Source organism: Eschrichtius robustus, chromosome 20 (genome assembly GCF_028021215.1).
Source record: "Eschrichtius robustus isolate mEscRob2 chromosome 20, mEscRob2.pri, whole genome shotgun sequence".
Classification (NCBI taxonomy): Eukaryota; Metazoa; Chordata; class Mammalia; order Artiodactyla; family Eschrichtiidae; genus Eschrichtius; species Eschrichtius robustus.
Window position 1 is genome coordinate 1,228,916 of NC_090843.1, and position 24,549 is coordinate 1,253,464.

A 24,549-nucleotide genomic window follows, 5' to 3' on the forward strand; every position below is an offset into this window, starting at 1 on the left:
CCTTTTTTTCCTTCTTATGTATTTTAATTACCTTAATTTTTTAGTGTACAGTTCAGTGGCATTGAGTACATTTAAATTACTGCACCATCCATCTCCAGAACTTCTTTCTTCTTGCAAAACCTACATGATGCCCATTAAACACTAACTCCCTATTTACCCATCCCCCAGCTTCTGGAGACCACCATTTTATCTTCTGTCTCTATGTATCTGACTACTCTAGGTACCCCACATGAGTGGAATCAAACAGCGTTTGTCTTTTTGTGACTGGCAGATTTCACTTGGCATATTGTCTTCCAGGTTTATCCACCTTGTAGCATATATCAGAATTTCTTTTTTTTCAAGGCTGAATAATACTCCATTGTATGTATGTATAGACCACATGTTGTTTACCCATTCATCCCATCGATGGACACTTGGGTTGCTTCCACCTTTTGGCCATTGTGAATAATGCTGCTATGAACATGGGTATACAGATGCATGAGTTGCTGCTTTCAGTTATTTTGGGTATATCTTGAGAAATGGAATTTCTGGATCATATGGTAATTCTGTTGTTACTTTCTTGAGAAATCTGCCGTGCTGTCTTCTGTAGCTGCTGCACCATTTTACATTCCCACCAGCAGTGCACAAGGGTTCCAGTTTCTCCATATCGTTGCCACCACTTGTTGTTTTTGCTTTGTTTCTTTTGTTTTTATAGTAGCCATCAAAATGAGTATGAAGTGGTGTCTTCTCCTACCTTTAACTGTCTCCCCCACCACAGACACATCTGTGCTGTGCCCAGGCCAGACGACTCGCTCTGTAAACAAGCAGGCTGTAAACACTCTCCCTTCCTGGCTCCACGCGGGCAGTTCCCTCTGCCTGGAAGACCTGCCAAACTCATCCTCCTCGTTCAGACACGTGGCCTGTCCGTCTCCTCCTTCCTACACCAGCTCCTAAGACACCGTGCTCTTTCCAATACTCCTGTAATTCTTCATTCATTGCTCTCTTTTAAAAATATTTTTTCATCAAAGTATAACTTACATACAGATTATGTATAATTCCACAGATTTTTTTTTTAATTGTTTATTTATTTATTTTTGACTGTATGGGGCTTCGTTTCTGTGAGGGCTTTCTCTAGTTGCGGCGAGCGGGGGCCACTCTTCATCGCGGTGCGCGGGCCTCTCACTATTGCGGCCTCTTTTGTTGCGGAGCACAGGCTCCAGACGCTCAGGTTCAGTAGTTGTGGCTCATGGGCCTAGTTGCTCCGCGGCATGTGGGATCTTCCCAGATCAGGGCTCGAACCTGTGTCCCCTGCATTAGCAGGCAGATTCTCAACCGCTGTGCCACCAGGGAAGCCCATTCCACAGATTTTGACAGACCATCGCCACAATCAAGATAACTGTTCCATCAGCTCAAATATTCCTCCAGACCTTGGGTGTCGCCCCCTTTCCTTCCCCTAGCCCCAGCTCCTGGTACCCGCTCATCTGTTTTCTGCAGCTATAGGTTTTCCTTTTCCGGAGTGTCATATAAATGGATCATTCGATATTGAGCCTTTCGAGTCTGATTCTTTCCTTTAGCATCATGCATTTGAGACTCATTCATGTGTGTGTCACAGTAGCTCATTTTTTTTTGTTTTTTTTAAAAATAATAATAATATTGCATGGATGTACCAGTTTGTTGAGAAATTTTGGGACTGTTAAGCATTCATGTAAAGATTTTGTGTGAACATAAATGTTTTATTTCACTTGGGTAAATAGCAAGGAGTGGGATTGCTGAGTTATATGGTAAATATGTTTTTTAACTGTATTAGAAACTGCCAGACAGTCTTTCCACGGTGGTCACATCATTTTGCATTCCCATCAGCAGTGTGTAATAGTTCCAGTTGCTCTGCATCCTCACCAGCACTGGATATTCTTGAGTTTGTAATATTACTTTAGCCATCCTAATAGGTGTATCTCATTGCATGTGTATTTCCCTAATAACTAATAATGCTGAGCATCTCTTCATGTGTGCATTGGTCATCTGAATATCTTCCTTGGTAAAGTGTTTATTTAAGTGTTTTTCTAATTTTATATTCAGTTGTTTACTTTCTTATTACTGAATTTTGAGAGTTCTTTATGTATTTTAGATACAAGTCCTTTATAAGATATGTGATTTGAAAACCCTTTTCATAGTCAATGGCTTCTTTTCATTCCTTTAACTATATTTTTCAAAGAGCAGAGGTTCTTAATATTTATGAAGTCTAGTTTATCATTTTGTTCTTTTATAGATAGTGCTTCTGGTGTCACATCTAAGAAATTTTTGCCTAACTTAATGTCACAGGGGTTTTTTCCTGTTTCCGTTTACAAGTTTTGTAGTTTCAAGTTTTATATTTATGTTCCATTTTGAGTCAATTTTGGGGACTGGTGCAAGATATAGATTAAGATTCAATTGTATTAGCACTATTTGTTGAAAAGACTATCTTTTCTGTGTTGAATCGCCTTTGCAGCTTTGTTGAAAATCAATATACTGTCCATGTGTGCAGCACTACTGGACTCCCTGATTTTGTTCTATGGACACATATGTCTTTCCTTTTCCAGTACTGCACCATCTTAATTATTGCAGCTTTTATAGTCAGTCTTGGAGACTGGTAATATGAGTTGTCCAACTTTGTTCTTTTTCAAAATTGTTTTGCCTATGGTAGTTCCTTTGCTCTTAGAATCAGCATAATGAATTCTACACAAAATCCTGCTGGGGTTTTTTTTTAATTGTGTTAAATCTATTTCTCGTTTGGAAAAAATTGAAATCTTAATGCTATTGAGTATTCCAGTCCATGAACTTAGACTGTCTTCTCGTTTATTTAGTTTTCTTTAATATCTTTCATCAGTGTTTATAGCTCTCAGCATATAGATGTTGCATTTATTTTGTTAGATTTATGCCTAATCATTTCATGTTTTTAACTTTAATTCCCAATTGTTCATTACTAATATGCAGAAATACAATCGAGTTTGTTATAGTGATTGTTTATCCTGTGACCTTTCTAAACTCACTTATTAGTTCCAGTCACTTTTTTTATAGATTCTTTGGAATTTCTACATAATCAGGTAAGTATCTGGTATTTGATAGTTTTCCCTATGGGGGAATTAATTTTAATGTAATGAAGAAACATATGTCAACATATTTTATTTCTTACACTAGCATATTTTATCACTAGGCTGATGAGTTTTAGAAAATGACTTCTCAAAACAAACCTAAAGTATGAAGAGTCAAGTGAGGTCACACTAACCAGAGAAAATGCTTATGAGACACAGAGGTCCTGGTTTATTTGAGTGTGTCCTAGGACACACATGTGATTTCTTAAATAACAATAATACACAGATATTTTAAGTGCCTCTTTTTAAGATACAAGTTATTCTTGGTCTTGACTCTCCATATTAATCATTCTTTTTAAACATCCAAATGATTTAAGATAATAGTTTATGTACATATTCTAAATATTGCATTAGATTGAGGACCTCTACTACTTAAATAACTATAAAATGTTTGCAAAAACAACAATATTGAAATCAGGCCCAAAATACATTTCTCCTACACACGAAAAACTGGTGGAAAAAAAAAACCCACCATTGCTTGTAATATGTCACTCTCAGTGAAAGAATGTCCTTTTAAAAAAACAATATCACTTTGATAGTTGAGAAGTTTTTTTTTTTAAGTGTTGGAATCCCCAAATTATGTAGAAAAATCTGACTCCTTTGTGTTAAAATTATAATACCCTTAAAAATATTTTCTTTTTTTAAATTCAGTACAACATTAGGGTATGTTTTGAATTTTATATTCTGAATATATACATATGGAGAGAGAGGCAGAGAGAGAGCACTGAGATATATGTCCAAAACAGTTACTAATAGATACACACATATGCGTGCATATATCCGCAGAGTACACTAATCAATTTCAGTAATAGTATGGGCTGTATCATTGCACTTATGGCTAAAACACTAGCTAACCAGCCAGGTGTAGAGTATTGTATGCTATTGTTTTAAATGTTCACAATGTATTACAAATTATTATTGGAAAAAAAGAAAAGCTACACTTTTAAGTGTGTGCAGATGTGAATTTTGGCTAACGGAACTGTTTTTAATATTCATCTATGGTATTTTCTTGGCAAAGAAAACAGACATTTGTTCCCACTGCATGAATTTAGCAGCTCAGTAGAGATCCTAGGAATACTCTAAGGAAGCAGCACGGGTCATGGAAAACGTCTCTTCAAACATCAGTATCTTTGAATCTTATTTGTGACAGCTGCTCTTACTATTACACGTTTCATATTATTATTGGATGAGGAATTTTAACAGATTTTTAAATAAGATTTTAAAGATTTATAATTTAGGCCCATATTTCTTCTAATTATTGCAATTCTAGCATGGATTATGACGTCTATTCAACCCAGATCACCTTATTAAATTGAAGGAAGTATTGTACATTTTAGAGACTTCCTGTGAACAAGAAAGTATTAGAAATGCCATCCTTAGCTCATAACTAATGGCCCCTTTCGTCCTGTATTTGGTGTCTAATAGCCCAAAGAGGGAATAAATGGGTGATGTGAACTTCCAAATCTTTAGTTTCCTTAGTTTTGTGGGTGAATGAGTCAACATATATTTAACAAGCATTTACCGTATACTTAGCTCAGTGCTGATCAGAAAAAGGAATGTAAATCTGTCCCTGCTTTCCGGAGACTTTTCTTATAGTGGTGGTCATGAGAAATACAAGCATAAAAGAACTTAAAAAACTGTATAACAGGGGCTTCCCTGGTGGCGCAGTGGTTGAGAATCCGCCTGCCAATGCAGGGGACAAGGGTTCGAGCCCTGGTCTGGGAAGATCCCACATGCCGCGGAGCAACTAGGCCCGTGAGCCCCAACTACTGAGCCTGCGCGTCTGGAGCCTGTGCTCCGCAACGGGAGAGGCCGCGATAGTGAGAGGCCCGCGCACCGCGATGAAGAGTGGCCCCCGCTTGCCACAACTGGAGAAAGCCCTCGCACAGAAACGAAGACCCAACACAGCCAAAACAAAAAAACAAAAAAAACAAAAAAAATCTATATAACAATGCATAGTAAAATTCTAGATTAGGGTACAATGCTGGAAATCTGAGGTCTGGGTAATCAGAGGCTGTTTTATGGAGAAGATGGTCTTTGAAATACAATATTTGAATTGACACTAAATACAATTTTCTGAGGCAGTCCAATGGGCTAAAAAAATGGCAAGCTAAGAGCTTAGGACAAATTGGGGGAATGTCAAACGGTAATTATGAAAACTCTACTTATAAAAAGATAGAAGATGACTTTGTAAAGCTTTTTAAACTTTTTATTTACACTTCCTGAGAAGTTGCAAAAATGGTGCAGAGAATTCCCACACGTCCTTCACTCTGCTTCCCCCCTTGCAGCACCTTACTTACCCGTAGTGTGGTCACCGAAACCAGGCGGTTAGCACTGGTAAAAAACTTGCCCTTTACACTGGTGAACAACCATAGACCCCCTCTGAATCTCACCAGGTTCCCACTAATGCTCTTTTGTTGTTGTTACAGGGCCTAATCAAGGGTCTGACAGTGTGTTTAGTTGTCCTACCTTTTTAGGCTCCTCCAGTCTGTGACGCTTCCTCAGTTTTTCCTTATTTTTCATGACCCTGACGCTTTTGAATAGTACTAGTTATTTTCTACAATGTTTCTCACTTTGGATTCATGTAATGTTTTTCATGATTAGATTGAGGTTCTGCATTTTTGGCGAGAATCCTATGGAAGTGGTGTTGTGCCCATCTCAAGGGCATAATAGTATCGAGGAGTACGTGATATCGAGATACTGTGTTAGTGGTGACATTACCATCGATCGTGTGGTTAGGTGGTATCTGCCAGGTTTCTTTGTTGTAAAGTTATGTTTCCCCTTTGTAATATGTAAGATATCTTCAGGAGATATTCTGAGACTATTTAAGTATCCTGTATCTCCTCAGACTTTCAGCTACTACTTTTATCATCCATTGGTGAATCTTGCCTGCGTTTTTGTTTTTTTTTTTTTACTCAAGAGCTCTTTTGAAGTTCTGGCATTTTCTGGCTTTAACTTACGCTAAGGGTGGTTTTTTTTTTTTTTTTTCATTTTAACCTTTCCATATCTTTAGGGGAGAAAATATTAGAACTCAAAGATGGCTTTTTAAATGCAAGTGTTTTTAGAGTAAGGAATCAAATCTACAGGGAAGTAAAAGAAAAAAACATGAAGCTAGAGGTAAGGTTTATGAAAGAACAATGAATGCTAGGAGGGTTTGTATACCTCCTTGAGAGGGACCTGAATTTGACTCTACATTTTTCAGGAACAAATGTAGAGAGAGCATCACAATTAGAACAAGATTCAGTGCAAAAAAAAAAAAAAAAAGATTCAATGCAATATAATTTTAAAAGTCATTCGTTCAAATTCCTGGAATTGAAATCTTCAGAGAAAAATTTACTAGGGGCTCTCAATGAAGAAGACAGTATGTAATGTGATTAATATCCTCAAAACATTCTCATGGAACATGACATTTTTATAGAATATTTTCTTAAAATGGAGGTATAGTAGGTATTATTTTGCGTTTAACTTTTCTAAAAGAGTGATTATTAGAGTGAGATGCAATGGATTAGAAGTCGATCTGAACTCCAGAGGCCCTTAGAACTCACAAACTGTTTTAAGGTTTGTGAAATTACTTGGGGATCAAATTACTGACCAGATAGTTTTCACTTTAACAAAGATTCAATTTCTGCTATTCAAATGTTACAGTACTAAGTAACCAAAATCTTCTCATGATAGTACTTTCTCTGGAGTAGAAATCATTTAGTCTCAAACCATGTAAAACAGATTAAACAGAGATGTCCCCAAATGACCTTTTTATAAGATAGTACCACAATATTAACCTTGAAGGGAAAATTAACAAAATTGACATTTGTCAAGCATTCACCCTATTTGTTGTAATTCTGGACTTTTTCCTTCTGGTTTTGCTTTTTTTTTTAATTGACATATAGTTGATTTACAATATCATACTAGTTTCAGGTGTACAGCACAGTGATTTAGTGTTTTACAGATTATACTCCATTAAATGTTATTGTAAGATAAAGGCTATAATTCCCTGTGCTGTGCAATAAATCCTGGTTGCTTATCTATTTTATACATAGTAGTTTGTATCTCTTAATCTCATACCCCTAACTTGCCCCTCCCCCTTTCCTCTCCCCTCTGGTGACCACTAGTTTGTTTTCTATATGTGAGTCTGTCTCTGCTTTGCATATATATATATTAATTTGTATTTTTTTTTAGATTCCACATATAGGTGATATCATACAGCATTTGTTTTTCTCTGTCTGACTAATTTCACTAAGCATAATATTCTCTAGGTCCATCCACGTTGCTACAAATAATGGCATTTCATTCTTTTTATGGCTGAGTAATAGTCCGTTGTTTATATGTACCACGTCTTCCTTATCCATTTGCCTGTTGACAGTGCTTGAGCTGCTTCCATGTCTTGGCTACCGGCAGTAGTGCTGCTGTGAACATTGGGTGCGTGTATCTTTCCGCATTAGTGTCAGGTTTTGCTTCTGACCATAATCTTACCCACTGGCACAGAACCCTGAGAAAGGGTGTTAAGAGAAGTGGGAAGCAGAGAAAAGGCACTCATACGCTGCCTAGGTTATCTCTCACTGTGTTTCTGTCTCCAAAGAGCTAGAAGTATTTGAGATTTTGACATTATCTTAAAATATGTGACTTTTGATCTACAGTGAAGGTTTGCTATTTTTAACAGAAAAACTTAAAAAAACCCCTTTCACAATATTTGTATGAATGGCTGCCTACCTGAGATATGCAAAGTGTATTTGTACATTTAGAACAACTTTCAGTAAAGGAACACTAAATGCATAATTACTTTTTTCATTGTATATCCCGTTAGGGTCTGGATCTCTGGATTATTTTGCAAGTCGCCACATCAGCAGTTTAATTTGGTTGAACTTCATATTCCAGTTAAGCATTTGTTGAGTACCTGAAATGTGAGCTTGGGAATGTGTTAAAGACCAAAGATACAAAGAAGAAAATTTATCATTATTGATCAAAACATGAAAGATTAAAAAATATTTTAACACAGATTTTTAAAAAAATTACAAATCAGTTTATTTCCCATAAAATGTAGCTGGGCATAAAATAGCCCCAACATGGTATCAGCTCAAATTAGGTAAAAAGATAACCCAGGGTAAGTGGACCACATTTGGCAGGGTTCATAGAATTTCCATGTTATCTGCATTTGTTAGGTTATGTGCTGAAAATAAAATACTATAAAAGTTTCCAGCCAGAGTGGTGCTTTGGCATGACTTTTAAATGCCCTGTACCATCTTTTTAAAATATACCTTATATGGCCAAGGAATTAGACAGCATTTTAATAAAAAATCCAGATGTGACGACTGAGATTTGTTTTTTATATACTGTTTGAGAACTCAGGAATAGAACCAAGTCAAAGTTGTTGAAGGTTATAAACCTAATCTTTACTATTCAGAAGCTAGAAATAGCACAATTTTTGATAGGCAAATCTTGAGGAAATCTTAGATTTTAAAACCTACACGTTTATAATTAATTTTTTTTTGACCAAAAAATGCGCTCTAATGAATGGGGAAAGGATAGTCTTTTCACAAGTATCAATGGCTCTGGAACGATTGACTGTTCATAAGGGGAAAAAACGAACCTCTACTTTCTCCTCACACTGTTACCAAAGAAACGTGAAATAAATCCTGGACCTAAACGTGACTGCTAAAAGTATGAAACCCTAGGAGAAGATCTTAGCAATGTTGGTTCAGGCAGAATTTTTCCTTGATTGGAATAAAAAAGCATGAGCCGTGAAAGAAAAAAATTGATAACATGGACCTAATCCAAATCAAAACTTTTGCTCTTCAGAAGACACTTTAAGAAAATAAAAAGGCAAGCCATGGACTGGAAGAAAATATTTGCAAAATATGTACCTTGTATAAAAGATTCGTATCTAGTCCATATTAAGAAGTCTTATAAAGTTAATGAGGCAACGCACTTTTAAAAAATCAGAAAATCATTTAATAGACTCTTCACCATAGAAGATGTACTGTAGTAATTGAAAATTTAACTATTATGTTGTTGAGGCAGTGGGTTTATCTAACCCACCCAGGAAAACTGAAATGCACGTAAATCAAAATGGTGCACAGCAAGGACTACCTATACTTTAAAACCATAATCACAGCTACTTTCAACGTTTATGAATTTCATGGGTTTTCATTTGTACTAAGTGTCGGACAAGGGACACATCCTATCGTACTTTGGGGAGAGCTCCACACCATAAGTGTGTTGACATCTGGTATTAAACACTCTGCCCTAGTTGCCCTTACTGACTAGTAATAGAAATGACCCACATGTATTGCATCAAGTGTCAAGCATAGTTGTAAAGGCTCATCTCGTTGTCTCTTCTCACCGCAAAGTTAAGTACTGTTATTCTTTGTGGAGGCTTAGGTAGGTTTGGAGAGAAGAGATTCCAACTCAGCTGGACTCCAGCACTTGTGCCCTTCACTACTGTTATACACGTGGAAACGAACCATGTGGTGACTTTGCAACGAGGGGAAACACAAAGAGTTGTGACACTATGCCAGAGTGGACAACTTAGCTGTGGGACCACGAGAGACTTTCCCCAGGAAACAAGGTTTCACTTCTTCTTCGGTGAGAATGAACGCTAGACACACATGCAGGGAGACAAGTGGGTTCTAACCAGGCCTTTGTCAATACCTGGGTAGGCAGTGTAGACCAGTGATCTCCCTGAACAAGATTCTGTCCTTCACTCACACGGCTACTGTCTTTTCAAGCTTCAGCTTTTCATGCTTATCAAGAAATAGACACCTTTAGGGGATAAAGATATTTATTATCTGAGTTTATGTTTGCAAATAATAAGTTTGTTTACTATCTTCTATTCCCTTCTCATTTCCACGCCAACAATTTGATGAGGAAACACAAGATTTTTTAAATAGTTCTTATAAAAGTTGACACTGCCAGTGTCATGAAACAAATGATCATCTCTGTATTTTCTTAAGGTCACACAACACAGATCCTCTGATTTGCATTTCCTTGTGCTCAAATTCCTGAAAATAATCGATGTGATTTAAACAACGGATAAGCATGTAGAGTATGTATTGGCCCGATGGAGGAAGGTGTTTATGTGTGCCTTCCATGTGCCAGGCACTTTCACATACATTGTTTAACTCTCACAACACCTTGAAGTTATTATTCCTGTAGAATAGCTGGCGATACTACGGCTCAGAGGAGTGAAGCAGCTTGCTCCGAGTTACACAGCTGCAGGTGCAGAACCAGCATGCTGATTCCAGCGTATCTTTCTCCAAAACTTACGCTGGGAATCGTCTGCTTTCCATGCCATTACCCAGCTAATCCAGCTGTCTCTTGGCTCAGACAAGTCGCCATGAGCATAAGATAGAAGGAGATCCTGCTTCACAAGACCATTGTTTGTTTGTTTTTTAAATGTTTTTCTTTTTTTTAGTATTTATTTATTATTTGGCTGTGCCAGGTCTTAGTGGTGGCACGTGGGATCTTTAGTTGCAGCATGTGGGATCTAGTTCCCTGACCAGGGATCAAACCCAGAGCCCCTGCATTGGGAACACAGAGTCTTAGCCACTGGACCACCAGGGAATGAACCAATTCATGCCTACTCCACATTCCTCACTCCCAGCCAGACTCTGATTTGGGTTCCTAACTGCCCATTACCCATGTTTCTTATTTCTACCTTGATTGGTCTTCTTGACTATTTGGTACCTGACTGATCTTTAGCTTTTATTTGATCACTTTGAACTCTATCTGAGATCCATTCGACAATGGAATCCTCTTAATGTACCTTTTCAAGCAGAATTATTGGTCCAGATCCCAGAACAAGAACCAGACCTTTTCCTGGGGTTTGTATAGGATGACCAGAAGTGTAATCTTCCTATAATGTCCTGCAAGTCACCTGGGTCCTATGGTATCAGAGGAAATGCTCACTCATGCGTTACCTTTTTTTAAATTGAAGTTTAGTTGATTTACAATATTGTTAGTTTCAGGTGTGCAGCATAGTGATTCAGCTATTTCTTTGCAGATTATATTCCATTATAGGTTATTATAAGATATTGAATACAATTCCCTGTGCTATACAGTAAATCTTTGCTGCTGATTTTATGTATGGTAGTTTGAATCTGTTAATCCCGTACTCCTAATTTGTCTCTTCCTTTCCCCTTTCGTAACTGTAAGTTTGTTTTCTATGTCTGTGAGTCTGCTTCTGTTTTGTATATTGATTCATTTGTGTAACTTTTAGATTCTACGTTTAAGTGATATTTGTCTTTCTCAGACTTTTTCACCAAGCATAATATTCTCTAGGTCCATCCATGTACTCTTTTTTTTTTTTAATTCTTTATTTTATTTATTTATTTTTGGCTGTGTTGGGTCTTCGTTTCTGTGCGAGGGCTTTCTCTAGTTGCGGCAAGCGGGGGCCACTCTTCATCGCGGTGCGCGGGCCTCTCACTATCGCGGCCTCTCTTGTTGCGGAGCACAGGCTCCAGACGCGCAGGCTCAGTAGTTGTGGCTCACGGGCCTAGTTGCTCCGCGGCATGTGGGATCTTCCCGGACCAGGGCTCGAACCCTTGTCCCCTGCATTGGCAGGTGGATTCTCAACCACTGCGCCACCAGGGGAGCCCCCCATCCATGTACTCTTTATTCTGAACTTTTTTGTTCAATAATAGCTTTAGAAAAGCAGTGTCTGCTTTTTTTCAACCTTAAAAATGTTGAAAACAAGATTTTATCTCATATAAATTCTAAAGTTTTATACATTCATTTTAAAAAGTGTTAGTTCTCTTTTTAAATTTTGCATTGACAACTGCAGAAATTTCTGTCCATTTAAATAGCCGTGCTTGAAAGTCACTTCGACTTTTGAAAGCTGCCAGATTGCCTTATCATTGTCTTTGAGAGATTAGGGATGCTTGTTTGGAAGGTTGCTTTATTTCTAAATAAAACTGAAGTTTTGTTGTTGCATTGTAATGTTTCATTTTAATCTGGTTGGTTTCTATCTGGAGATAATTTATAATAGGAGCCAAAAATAGTTCAATGAAAACCCTTCCATTATAAATGGCTGACTGTCATTTGCTGCCTTTAGGTGTCCTTGTCAGCCGCATTAGACCACTGCGTTTGATAGACAGGGAAGAATTTTCTCTGGGCTCTTTAGGTCTGTGTCGGAGCAGGAATTCTATTCCTTTCTTAAACACGAACCGTCGACAAGAGGAAGAAGCCATTTTTCCATATAAATATCCTTCAAAGCAAGAAAATGAAAACCACAGACAAGTTAGATACTTTTCAGTAAGAAAAAGGTGCTTTCAGTACATATGAGTATGATTGGAAAACAGCAATGAAAAAATAGGTATTCATGGAGAGAAATTAAGAATTTTTTTTTACATATGTTTTAGTAGTAAAGTGCCACTTCAATTTAGAGTTGTAGACAAAAATAAGGCATTCTGTTATTGTAGAAATGCATGGCTTGTCCTTTAGCTTTAAGTTATCGATAGATTAATGAAGAGCAAAATTTTTTAAACTTTTATTTAATTAAATGACACTTTTCTTATGAAATTTAGATATTGTTTCAAACACTATCTCATTCATAAGGCTTGACTTTCATGGCTGTAACTTGTATGTGATTAAACGTGTACAGAAAGTACAAAGCATGTCCTGACACAAGTCATAATTGTCCACAGCCAAGATGGCGTGGGATGGATGGACCCGCTGATGAGAAGCGTCCCATCACACTGGCCTCTCGGTTCCTTTAGCCCATCACTCTTCTCCTCAGCTCCTGCCCATGGTTATGACCTAGAGTCCTTGCCCTTTCTAATACCTGTACCGTCTTCAGAGTCTTGGCTTCAGGCATTCCTCTCCCTCTCTACCTGTCCCTAGCCCACCCCCTTTCTGACTCAGTTTAGCATCCTCACTAAGATCTTTGCCCCACGGGGACTTCTAATCCATGAACCTCGCCATTTTTCACATTCCATCAACTTCCTTGTGCCTTCACTCCCCAGCTTAGATTTCATGTCCCATCAGTGCACTCACCACCCCCTTGGACTGCCCTCAACTTCCTCCACCCTCCCTTGCTTACAAATCCCCAAGCGTGGTTAAACCAAATTCTCATGGACCCTACTCTTGTATCTAAACAGTTGAACACAGTTCAAGAGAAGACACACTTAACGTTAACTGGTCTCACTTAAACTTGAGGCCAAAAAGCTCGAGTGGGCCCTCAACACTTCCCTAGTTAATTCATCTTCCCGCTCTCTAGGAAAATTTCATACCTCTCTTTTCTTCTCAAGCCTCCAACAGTTCCTTTTCCTTCCTTCCTCTCATTGTCGACTGTTGTTTTGCTGGAAAAGTAGAAGCAACAGAAGAGAACCACCTCGTCAGCCCATCCTACCTCCCCCTCCAGCTGCATCCGTGTCTGTGTAGTCACCCCTCCCCCCTTAGAACACGCATGGACACCTTACTTAAGGAAGTGTGTGCCTCTGTCTAAGGACTTCGCTGGTGCACTGCACGCCTCACCTCTACCGAAGGACTTTTTCCTTTAATCATTCGTCTCTTCTCTTGTAGCAACATTTTTCTCTCTACAGTATTATTTCCCAAATCATAAAAACATTCTATAGTATGTTAAAGAATTCTTTGACCACTTATACCAAATTATGCTATGTTATACGGTGGTAGCAAATTGACCCCAAGATTTCGGTGGCTTAACAAAGGTTTACTGTTAAGTCATAAAAAAGCACTGTTTTTGTAGGTCTAAACTGGTTAATTACCAATAAATTTCATGTGATTAATACTTTCCCAGATCGTAAGTCCAGTATCATTCGACAAAGAAACTCCACTATCTTTTTTTTAGTATTTTTTTATTCTGTATAGATTTAATATTAAAATATTTTTAAAAGAGTACAAGCAAAAACATAGGAAAGTATTTTTATAGTCCTAAAGTACAAAGGTCTTTAAACTTTTTAATTTTTAAAAATTCTACCTGTTTCTTTTAACTTTTTAATATGACCACTAGAAGATTTAAAATTGCATATGTGGCTCAAATTATATTTCTTTTCTTAATAGTGTTGTGTATTTGATTAATAATGTCGTGTTAGTTTCAGGTGTATAAGAAAGTGATTTCATTCTACATATACATGCATCTATTCTTTTTCAGATGCTTTTCCCATTTAGGCTGTTACAGAGTATTGAGTAGAGTTCCCTGCACTACACAGTAGGTCCTTGTTGGTTAGGTAGTTTAGGTACAGTGTGTGTCTGTTCATCCCAAGCCCCTGAGTCCTCCGCCCGCCCCCTGCCCCGCCACGTTTCCCCTTTGGTAACCATAAGTCTGTTTTTGAAGTCTGCGGAGACTCCGCTATTTCGAATATCACTAGACAAGGGCCCACTTACCTGCAGGGGCTGGAAAACGGAGGTGGGGTGTGGGGAAGGGGAATGGTACTCTACGAGCAGTAAATGCTCTGCTGCAATGACGCACACCCCCTTCAGCCACCGTTCCTCTGCTTTTCTTTGTAGCCAGACTCCCCAGCGAGGGTTGGCTGCCTACCTGCTCCGTGTTCTCGTATTCTCTTCTTCCACCCGTGTCACTGGGGCTCTAGCCACTCCAGTAACTGAAACGTGTGTCGGATCATCAAGTGGCCGCGGCACTAAACGCGGTGTGCGTCCTCCGTCTTCATCTCAGTCAACCTTTCGGCAGTTCCGACACCGCCGGTCACTTTCTCTTTGACAGACTTCAATCACGTTAACAGGCGGTGTCACACTCCCCGGGGGTTTCTCCTGGTCGGACACCTGCTGTGGTAGTGGCTCCACCTTGCCCTCACGCCCCTTCATGCTTCTCTTCTCACCCTGGCTGACCCTGTCTCGCCCCACAGCCTCAATGCCATCCGCATGCTGGCGGCTTCCAGTCTGCATCTCTCGTCCTCGTCTGTCTCCCGAGCCCCGGACTTGTGTATCCAGCCTCGTCCTAGATGTCGACCCCGAATTCTGCTGGGATGCGAGGACCCCGCACTCACCGCTTCTGAAACAGGCCTCTCAGTTCCCCTCCGGTCTCCTCCAAGTCAGGGAATAAGACTCGCGGGCGTCCCGACGCAGTGCGTTCTTTCACGGCCACATCCTTCCTATCAGGAAGTCCCCCTGGTTTTGTCTTCAAAGTACGTCCCACGTCAGACGGCTTCTCGTCACTTCTGCCACGACCGCCTGGTTTAGAGCGCCCTGGGCTCTCTCGGCCGGGCTCTGTGGCGGCGCTCGCCTGGTCTCCTTTCCGCACTTGCTCTCTCTAAGTGCTGCTGCCCCACGGGCCCCTCTGCTCAGCCCCTCGCATCGGCTCCCCAGCACTACTAGGGCAGAAGGGAAACTCCTCACTTTGCCCTCAGGTGCAGTGGGATCTGGGCCTCACCTTTCCGGCTCACCTCCTGCTCCTCCCCCGTCACCCAGATCCAGCAGGGGGCTTTCTCGCCATTTGTAAATAGGCCGAGATTGTTCTGGATTTCTCCTCCAGATCACATAGCATCCAGTGACCGGCTGGTTCCTGCCTAAATGGTAGCGCCCCCTCTCACTTTCTGTGCTTGGACTCTGCCTTTTTTCTCCGCATTACTTTGCACTTCCTGGGATTTATTATTTTTACTGCTTGATTTTTCACTGTTGTTTCTCCTGTGTCTGGAACAGTGTCTGGCACATCGTGGGCAGCCAATAAAAATTTGTTGGCTAGATGGACAGATGGATGGATGGACGGATAGATCTTTATTGTTTTTTCAACTCTAGCTCCCCAGTTAGACTGAAAAGATTTCGTAAAGAATAATTCTTGGGCCGTGGTTTCACCAACCGGTGAAACTGACACAGACACTTCTTGCTCTCTGGAAACGGAATAGAGCAAAACATTTTTTTCTGCTTTTGTATCAAATACGATTTGAATGAACTTAATGAAGCTTAAAATTATGAAAATAACACAAAACTAGTGAACCTTTGAAAGAGGATAACTAATGTGATAAAGGGAATGAAGCACCTTGGACATGAAGACGTAAGTTTTCATTTTAGGCAGAAGATGGAGAGATTCTATGATCACATTCTCTAATCTTCTCATACCATGAGTGGGTTAATTCTGATTTTTTTTTTTTCAACACTGTTTAGAAGCACTTGAAAGAGAGAGTTTCAAGACAAATAAAAGGAAGTACAGGAATGCCTCATTTATCAGTTATTGCTTAGGAATCAATTGTTCCACGTGTCAGTTTCCAAATAACTAAAATGTAATCACCACGTATGTGCCAAAACGTTCATTTTGAAGGCTTTCTCTAACATACCGCTCTACTCTTTTAGACAAAAAATGCCGAAACCATCAATGCCCCTTCCTGACGACTCAGAGTCATCACTGTGAACGTTTGGTGCCACGCAGAACCTCCCTACAATAAATGTGCCCCACGTGGTCATTCTGATTCTCTCTCCCTTTCATGGTTCTTCCCACCCCTCCCTCTTCTTTCTGTTGTCACTTTATCCTGGTGGCAGCTGCTTTCAATTTGTTGACTGATTTTCTACACCCGATAGCATGGGCAGGGGCCGCAGGGCAGCTCCTAAATAATATACATGATCGTCCCTAGAACTCTGACCTCTGGGCAAGGGAGTATTGTGGTGGTAGCAGAAATAATAAAATAACATAAAATATATTAATGATGGTGTTGATGAAGACCTTTATGACTCTTCCTGTTACTGTGAAGATTATGGGTACATAATGGACTTGGCCAGATGGACTGTGGAGCTGACCTAGCATGGTGGTGTTTAATCTCGTTCTGTTAATCGTGTAGCGGAGATGTAATTCATACTTAGGGTGACCTCAGGTTCCTGTTTCAATGCCTGTTTTCTCGCTGTGACTCTTAACACTCCATTCACTCTCAAAAGTTATCCAATTCTGACAATAAATTATACATTCACCCATATACATATAGTATTTTAAATAATTCACAAAGCACTATTAATTTTTTTCCTTCAGCCCAGAATGTAGCCGCCTGAAATTGGCAAATAAAACTCAAATAAGGGATTCTTTTAAATGATGACATCAGCAATATACTTTATGTAAAATTATGCTCAATGTACTAAGCAAAAAGAAAAATGTGAATTGAGGACAGTTTTCCTGATATTTAACTGTAAACTATATATCTCTTCTAAGGGAAATTTTGGCGGTTTATATAGTGCTCCCAACATATGTGTTGAGTGAATAATTAGACTTCTTCACCAACATTTGAAATGGAAAAATATCTAAAATTTGTTTTTTAAAAAAAGCTTTATAGACTTAGAATACAAAACAGCGTCAGGAGCATAGATTGCACATTTAATTTTAATGATACAAAGAAATTTTCTTTTATGTTTGTGAGTCAAAGCTTTTCTTGTTTTTACTTAAATTGCTATTCCTTTTGGCTTAGATAAACCAGACAATACACATTTTTAGAAACTATAGGTAATTAATCCCAACTCTTTTAAAACGCGTTAAAAGGTTATTGAAAAGTGGCAGATTCTTTTGGATGAGGCTTTGTTTAATGTTTAATTTCTTTTATCTGTGTTAAGTAAGCATCTGTTCTAAAGAAATATAATCTCAAGATATTCACAGCTATTAGCTTGAGGTTAAATATGTGTTAAAAACAGAATCATTATTTCTGTCACTGTGGATTTGTTTACATCTAGGCTATCTTAAATAATTCATAAATATAAACTATTTTAAATCCATTAAGTATCACTAATGTGTGAAAATTCAGAATTAACAGAAGTGCTCAATGATTTATAAAAGGACTCTCTTGATTAGAACAGTACAAAAACATGTTAAGACATTTAATATAGGAAAAATTTACCAAGAACAGTCAAGCATTGTAACATCAATGATCCAGAAGTTATCTTTATGATCCAGAAGTTATATTTATGAAATTATCTATTTGGAGGGAATGGAGAATAAGGTTTTTGCCTTTTGGGGTACCATATAGTACTTGGTTAAATAAGCAAATTATTATTTGAAAAACTATATTTTGAGAAAATAATGCAACCCCTAAGTATTTTGGGAAAAGACTTCCTTGCTGGATGCAAGTTCATTTTGCATACACATTAATTACATTTTGACATTTTTTGATGCAGGTATGAGATACTTTTCTTTTAATCACATATTTACCACTTTTTTTCCATTTAAAAATGATGCATGGTAGAGAAAACAAAGATGAATATTGTGTATGCACCAAGATACTTCTCTATCATCATCTTCATTTCTGCATTTATTACTTTTTCAGTTATCTAATGTTGTAAAACAAATCACCACAAAATGTAGTGGCTTCAGAAACAACATTTATTATCTCTTAACTGCTTCTGTGGGTCAGGAGTTGGGGAGCTGTTTAGCTGAGTGTTTCTGGCTTGGATTCCTCCTGTGGCTGCAGTCGGGCGTAGCTGAGGCTGAGGCCATCTGAGGGCTTCTTCACTCACATTTCTGGTTTGTACAGGGCAGGCTGTCTAACAGCTCCACATCTCCACGTGGTCTCTTCACGTGGCAGCTTCAGGGTAGCTAGACTTCTCAAGTGTTGGCTCAGGACTCCCAACACACGTGTCCTGAGACAGAGAACCAGGTGGGATCCATATCACCTTTCTGACCTACCCTTAGAAGTCAAGCACTGTCATTTCCACCTCATTCTTTTGCTGGAGGTGGTTACAAAGTTCTGCCCAGGCTCCAGAGGAGAGAGCAGAGACCCCATCTCTTGAGGGAGGAACGTTGGCACTATGTTGTGAGAAGAACACGTGGGAAGGTGTGGCCATCTTTGGAAACTAGTTCGCTACACGGATAAAACACACGCCTGACTCTAACGTGCTGGGTGCCGTGATGAGTCCTGGGGGTGAGAACAGTGGGGGTGAGTCAGTTCTTGCTCGCGATGCTGATAGTCTAGGGAGAGGATCATCGTGTGAACAGATGTTACACAGGGGCAGAAGTGTATTAAGATAAGAGAATGACTCACTTGATGGGAGGTGGGATGTGGGAATATTTGACAGAGGAGGTGTTTTAGTGAAGACTTGAAATTTTTTTAAAAAGAGAATAATCTAGGGTGCCTCTCAGTTTCCTGGTATGGGAACCAAGTGGATGAGTGGTTTCAGACGTGTTGGGCTGGAGACACCTGTAAAATACCCACACAGAAATGGCCATTGGTCACCAGTAAGTCTTCCAAGGGAGAATGTTAGTGTAGAAGATGTAGATTTGAGAGTCAGTGACTTTTGGGTAGAATTTGAAGGCCTAGGCAGGGATAGTATTTCCCAAGGAAAGTTTGTGGAATAAGAAGAGAAAACAGGAAAGGATGTAACCCTGTGGAAAACAACACTTAATGAGTGTTCCGGGGAGAATGCCAGGGAAAATGGCAAAATAAGAACCTCCAAAAATTGTCCTCCATAAAAGCAATGACAAAACAGGCAAAAATGATCATAACCTTTTCAGAACTCTGGAAATTAACCAAGCTTACAGCAATCCAAGGAGCATTCATTCAAAAACAAAACAAAAATAAAATCTGGATCTTGGTAGGAACAGCCAGCTTTGTGACTTTTCAACTTTCCCTATTTCCATACTTTCTTCCCAGCTCTGCATTAGTGTTGAAAACCAACAGCCAGCAATCAAGGAGAAAATCAGCAGCCTAGAAGCCACCAGAGGGGGCAGAACAGGGCAGCTCCTTCAAAGCCCTATTTCCTGAAAACTATTATTTGATTACTATTTGACCCACCTGTCTGATGGGTCCCAGGAAGACCCCACCCACAAGGCTGTCTTTATTTGTCCTGACTTGGAGCTCACTCAGTGTGAGAACCCTTTTACCAGAGGAGCACTTTTCAAAAACAGCTAGAGATCATTGTTTAGGGTCCCAGCTGCCTGAGGTGGTGTGTAACAGTCGGGGAAAACAGTAGGCTAACTCAAAAGCTTAAGGTGTAAGCTGGGACCAAGCTGTCCATGGGGGCTTTGGTGATCTCCAGTATATCTCTTGGAATCTAGCGTGCCGTGTACACGCGTAGGGCTGTGTGCGTGCTCAGGAAAGATCTGAGACGGTTCCAGTTCTCACCTCTGGCTGACCTTGAGCCTCTGCACAAGTGGGAAGAGAAGGCAGGGTTGTAATCTGCCACTCGAGTGTGGAAGGTGTGCGCTCACATGCACACAGAGCCCTTGGTGAAATCTGGAAGACCTGTTGGTTCCAGGCATTTAAGGAAACCTCTGCCCAGTCATTAGCAGACCACTGACCGAGCAGAGACTTCCGTGACCGCGTCTGACAGAGAATACATACTTTATAGCCTTCGTTCAGAGGGGTCACTAAAAAACAAAGCAGACAAACAAAAAAACCTTAGCAACAACAACAAACCCTGGGGAAAGGAAAGAATCTGATTTCCATAATTGCCACATTATGATATTCAAAATGTCCAGTTTTTAGCAAAAGAATTATGAGACATGCAAAGAAACAAAAAAGCGTGGCCTAGGGGCAGGTAAAAACAAAATCAGTAGAAACTGTTCCTGAGGAAGCCCATGTTGAACTTACTAGATAAAGTCTTTAAATCAGCTCTTTTAGATATGCTCGAAGAACTAAAGAAACTATGTCTAAAGAACTAATGGAAATATTAACATTAAATAATGTTATTTAATTATAAATAATTAACATAATTTAAAGCTAACATGTTTTCTGATCAGAAACCATGAAGGTCAGAAGGCAGTGGAATGAAATATTCAAAGTCCTGAAAGAAAAAGACTATTGACCAAGAATTCTACATCCGGTAAAATCATTCTTCAAAAATGAAGGAGAAATAAAAGATTCACGGATAAACGAAGACTAAGAGAATTTGTTGATAGCAACCCTGCTAGGCCTAAATGTAAGAGTTAAAGTTAGAAAACCTCTTAAAAGAAAATATACCAGTAAATTTTGAGGACCTTGGATTAGGCAATGGTTTCTTAGGCATGACAACAAAAGCAGAAGCAACAAAAGAGGACATAGACAAATTGGACTCTATCAAAAGTAAAAACTTTTGTGCTTCCAAGAATATAGCCAGCAAAAATGTGAAAAGATAACCCACAGAATGGGAGAAAATATTGGCAAATCATCTATCTGTTAAGGGTCTAGAAACCCATATGAAGAACTCTCATAACTTAACAATAAAAAGACAGATAATGCAATTTTTAAATGAGCAAACGATTTGAATAGACATTTCTCCAAACTAGGTATACAAATGGCCAATAAGCACATGAAAGGATTCTCAGCATCATTTGTCATTACAGAAATGCAAATCAAAATCCCAATGCAATACTACTTCACACCCACTAGAATGGCTGTAATCAAGAAGACAGACAAGAAGAAGTGTCAGAGATGCGGGCAAATTAGAACATAAGGTGCAGCCACTTTGGAAAACCATTTGGCAGTTTCTCAAAAAGTTAAATATAGAATTACTGTAGGGCCCCTCAGTTCCACTCCCGAGTGTTTCCCAAGAGAATTCAAAACATGTTCATGCAAAAACTTGTACACAAATGTTCATAGCAGCATTATTTACAGTATTCGAAAAGTAGAAACAACCCAATTCCCATCTAATGATGATAAGTAGACAAAATGTGGTATATCCATCCAGTGGGATGTTATTCAGTCATAAAAAGTAATGAATTACTGATACATGCTACAACAAGGATAAACCTTGAAAATATTGTGCAAGTGAAAAGAGCCAGACACAAAAAAACACATATTATTCCATGTATATGAAACATTCAGAATAGACAAAGTCATCGAGACCGAAGGTAGATTAGGGGTTTCCTGGGCCTGAGGGGAGGCAGGGATGGAGAATGACAGCTAATGGTACAGGGTCTCCTTCAGGTGATGAAAATACTCTGGAATTAGACAAATATACGATAATTGCACAGCTTTGTGAATATACTAAAAATTGCTGAACTGTACACTTGAAAAGGGTGAATAAGATGGTAAATAAATTATATCTCAATTTAAAAAAAGAAAATGGGTTATGGAAGCGAAGGCCATCAGTAATACTGGGAAGAGTGTATCAAGAGGTGGGAACAGCTGTGAGAGATGACTTCACATCCACACAGAGACAAGGTTCTCATCCTCAGTTTCTAAGGGATTATTTATGATTCACCCATAGTTAGATCTCTCAATACATCTTCCATTTATCCCAGTTGCACTCTGAAAAATATACCAAAATTAAACATCTTTAAACGAAGAATTACTATAGGAAAATCCATTTGTGAGCGTGTCAGCATTTGGGTGCCCACGTGTTTCTGTAAGATAGATGGTAGAAAGGTAGATAACATGTAAAGAGTTCAAAATGCTGTTGTTTCCTTTGGTTTAATTTTCTGATTGCCCCTAATGCAACTTTCTCCTTCAGAAAGAGGCACAAGGCTGGGATAACCCCATTTCACTTCATTTGTCTCCTCAATTATCGTAGCTGTGTTAGGACTTGAAACAAAAGCAGCAATTCTCCGACCGTCGCCACCGTTTTCTGCTCTGCTCTTCTGGTTCCTTCTTCTTAGTCCTGGGGGCTGCGTCTTCCCCGTGATAGCTCATCTCGCTCCCGGCTCACAAACCTCTGATGCACCCCACTGCATCCAGAGTAACATCCAGATTCCTTGGCCTGAGACCCCTTGATTTGGCGAAAACCCTGAATTTTTGGCTCTGAAGTCAGAGTTGAGTAGGAGACAAAAGCAAGAGAGTAGAGCTAACCAATAATGTGGTATGTCTGGGTGAAGCGGAGAGGTGAGTGTATTGGGGGCATCAGGAGCTTTTCGTCTAAGCTGTGAAGGGCATAGGGTTTCTCAGTGGTAGATACTCCTAAGGATCTTCTGTCGGCAGCCACAGATTCTATTTCAGATGTGGGGAAGAAAAGAACACTTCAGGAGATGGTGCATAGAAAACATTTTCTCATTATTTCACCTCAAAATAAAAGGGAAACAACACTGGAGAATTAAATACTACATTTTTATATTTAAACTTTGTAAACCAAATGGAGGGGAACAGCTTTTGAGTATATTTTGGGTTGAAACATTTGTATTATAGCTTTGACCAGTCAAGACAATTTTAAAATTTAGTTTCTGCCTGTTTGGCTAGTAAATTATTTAGTTCATGTCTTTTAGTTGTTTTGTATTTAAATATTCAGAAGGCTTGTGACCATTTTAAAAGATTAAGAGTCCACCAGAGCACTCCGGAACAAAGCCTGGCTTGTGGTACATTTGCATATAGAGTTTTATTTGTTCTTTTATTTAGGATGAATTGAAAAGCAGTCATACAGTTCATCAGAAAAGCACTTCAAGGATTTTAGTAGCTTTGCATTCTGAAGCAATTAACTATAACCTTTCCCAAGAAGAGACAGTAAAAATTCTTCGAATTTTTCCAAGTTCTGTTCTGAGATTACAGTACTAGAGGTGAGTGTTTCTGACACATGATAGGTAGAAGCATGTCAGGAAGCTGGTTTAGAATGTGAGCAAGGTTATGTGCAAATCTAAAGGAGATTTAAGAAAGGATAGAAGACAGGATAACAGAAAACACCCTCTAGAACCTGGGTCTGCTATGGCTTCAGTCTGTACGAGTCAAATAACCCACCCAGGGGCACTGGCAACATTGAGTGTGTGGACCTGCAAAGCAGGGGATCAGATTGTGGCCCATGGTGGATTCAGGAAGATAGATGCAGCGCATGGATGGCGTCTTGGAAGTCCCAGCAATATACTCACCTAGGCGAGAATCTTTCATTCAAATACCTGTAAGAAGACGTGTCAAATTTTTGAATTGAAGTGATGAATATATAATTTGTCTTTTATAACCAAATACCTGGAGAGGCGACAGGAGGTGACTTCTCACTGACTGGATCATAGGCTGACAAATCCCTAAAGGTCCAAGGGGCAGGGGTCTGGGGGGATTCTGTTGAGAATCTCGGTGCTAGGAAACCAGTGAGGTTCCAGAGGCTACGTGGAGCTCCGGAAGCCCAGCCAGACCACGTGGCCGAGGCTTCGTCCTCTGCAGGGGTGCTGGGCGGGGGGGGGGGGGGGGTGCTGGGGGCAGCCCCACTCGGCCACCTCGGTCAGGAGCGTGAGACCCTCAGGCCCATCACCACCCACAGCACCAGAGCCACCACGACCCCCTGAAAAGTAGTCTCACAAGAGACCTTAGCACCCTCTGGTCTGACATTTCCTGCCCTGAATGCAGACGCATGTTCAGAGAGTGGGAATTTCAGAGAAACTTCAGTTCTAGCAATTCCAAAGACAGGTCTTGATTTCATTATAAGTAGTGCCTAATTATCTAAACTATCCTTTTCCTATATCATAACCAAATATAAATTTCCTTTTTTTTTAGAGTCTCCTAAGATTCCCATGTTTGTGTTTATTCACTTATTTCAAATTAAATGGAGAACTTTAGTTCTTTTCTTTGAGAAAAGAACATTAGTATGCGACTAGTCCCGCATTGTTTTAATGAGAACAAAAGCAAAATGTTCCAAAATTTTTTGCTTGCAGCTACAAAGCACGTTTAAGGAA

The 24,549-nt window shown here is 39.4% G+C and overlaps 1 protein-coding gene across 13 annotated transcripts in view; it reads left to right on the forward strand.

The window, feature by feature from the left end:
- Positions 1–24,549, forward strand: part of CEP112 (centrosomal protein 112) — a 414,548-nt gene that overhangs the window by 270,501 nt on the left and 119,498 nt on the right. Inside the window, exon 22 of one of the 13 annotated variants that reach the window (XM_068530236.1) lies at positions 14,924–15,336. The exons of the other annotated variants lie outside the window; for them this stretch is intronic. Coding sequence (XP_068386337.1) covers positions 14,924–15,019 — 96 coding nt within the window. The 3' untranslated portion in view covers positions 15,020–15,336. Of the gene's footprint in view, positions 1–14,923; positions 15,337–24,549 lie in introns of those variants that run through there. 13 annotated transcript variants of the gene reach the window in all.